Genomic DNA, 1,204 nt, shown 5'->3' on the forward strand with positions numbered 1-1,204 from the left:
TCCCTTCCTCCAGCGGCGGTTTCCGGTGCCCCAAGGTCCAGGTGAGCCCCAGGGCGGGTGCCCACTGATGGGCCGGCCCCGTTCCCCCACAATAGGGTCCCTCCATGCGAAGGGCGGCCGCCCTGTGCCACCCGGGCCCTCGCTTTCGTCAAGGCCTCCCTTGGCCAGAGCGACTTTGGAAGTGATATTTGACCCCAAGGGCGCGCCGTATCGATCCCTGCGGCCGCAGACAATGGCCCCTGGACGCTTCGAGCAGCACAGTCCAAGTTCCACGTTCGATTCCCGCGGGGGTCCCTGCACGACGATTCCCGAGGGGTGTCCTGGGGTTAAGGTCCCACCCTTGACAGCACCCCAGTCCCTCTTCCCACGGAGATGACCCCTCTCCGGAAAAAAAAGCGAGGGGCGGAGGAGGAGCAAGGACCCGGGGCGGAAGACGCCAGGGGACCACCTGATGGGAGGAACTGCATCCATACTGCGCCGACTGTATACACAACCCCAGGAATGGAACGGAGAGGGGGACAGGGGGCTGTGCCCTGATCTCAGAAGGGGAGTGGAGGCCCAGGAAGGTCAGCGCCAGGCCCAAGGTGACCGAGCAGGTCAGGGCCCAGGCCTGGCCTGGTTCGGCCCGCGCAGGCGGCGGGCGGGGCGAGGACAGGGGCTCACCGGCAGGTGTAGCTGAGGTTGCGGCGGATGCTCCGCTTGAAGAAGCTCTTGCAGCCCTCGCAGGTGAAGACGCCGTAGTGCTTGCCGCTCGACTTGTCCCCGCACACCACGCAGTCCACCTGCAGCCCCGGGCGCTCCTCGTCGCCCGGCTCCGCGTCGCTGGCGGCGCCGGGGGGTGAGGCCGAGTCCTCCTCGGCCGCGCGCGGATAGCCGCCCGCCTTGTCCACACCGTTCGTATCGCCGCCGCCGGGGCCGCCCCAGCCGCCGGTCACCATGGCCATAGCCCCAGGGCAGCGGGGCCGGGGCGCCCCCTCCGCGCTCCTCCCGCCGAGCACCCCTGTCGGCCCGGGGGGACGCTACCCGGTGCGCATCCGGTCCCGGCGCGCGGGGGGTACCGGCTGCACCCCCCAAAAAAGTTTTGCAGCAACTTCCTGCGGCCGGTCCGCCCGCCCGGGCGGAACTGGTCGGGCCGGTTCCAGGCCAACTTTCCCACGCGTGCGCGGGGCCGGTCCCGGGGGAGGGGGGGGCACGCTAGAGGCGC

At 70.6% G+C, this 1,204-nt stretch overlaps 1 protein-coding gene across 1 annotated transcript in view; it reads right to left on the bottom strand.

Moving 5' to 3' along the window:
- Positions 1-1,198, bottom strand: part of NR2F6 (nuclear receptor subfamily 2 group F member 6) — a 9,883-nt gene extending 8,685 nt beyond the window's left edge. Inside the window, 1 exon segment of the mRNA XM_006110059.2 lies at positions 664-1,198. Within this exon segment, the coding sequence (XP_006110121.1) occupies positions 664-944 (281 nt within the window). The 5' untranslated portion in view covers positions 945-1,198.
- Positions 1,199-1,204: the final 6 nt, after the last annotated feature.

This window comes from Myotis lucifugus, unplaced genomic scaffold (genome assembly GCF_000147115.1).
Source record: "Myotis lucifugus unplaced genomic scaffold, Myoluc2.0 scaffold_280, whole genome shotgun sequence".
Lineage (NCBI taxonomy): Eukaryota > Metazoa > Chordata > Mammalia > Chiroptera > Vespertilionidae > Myotis > Myotis lucifugus.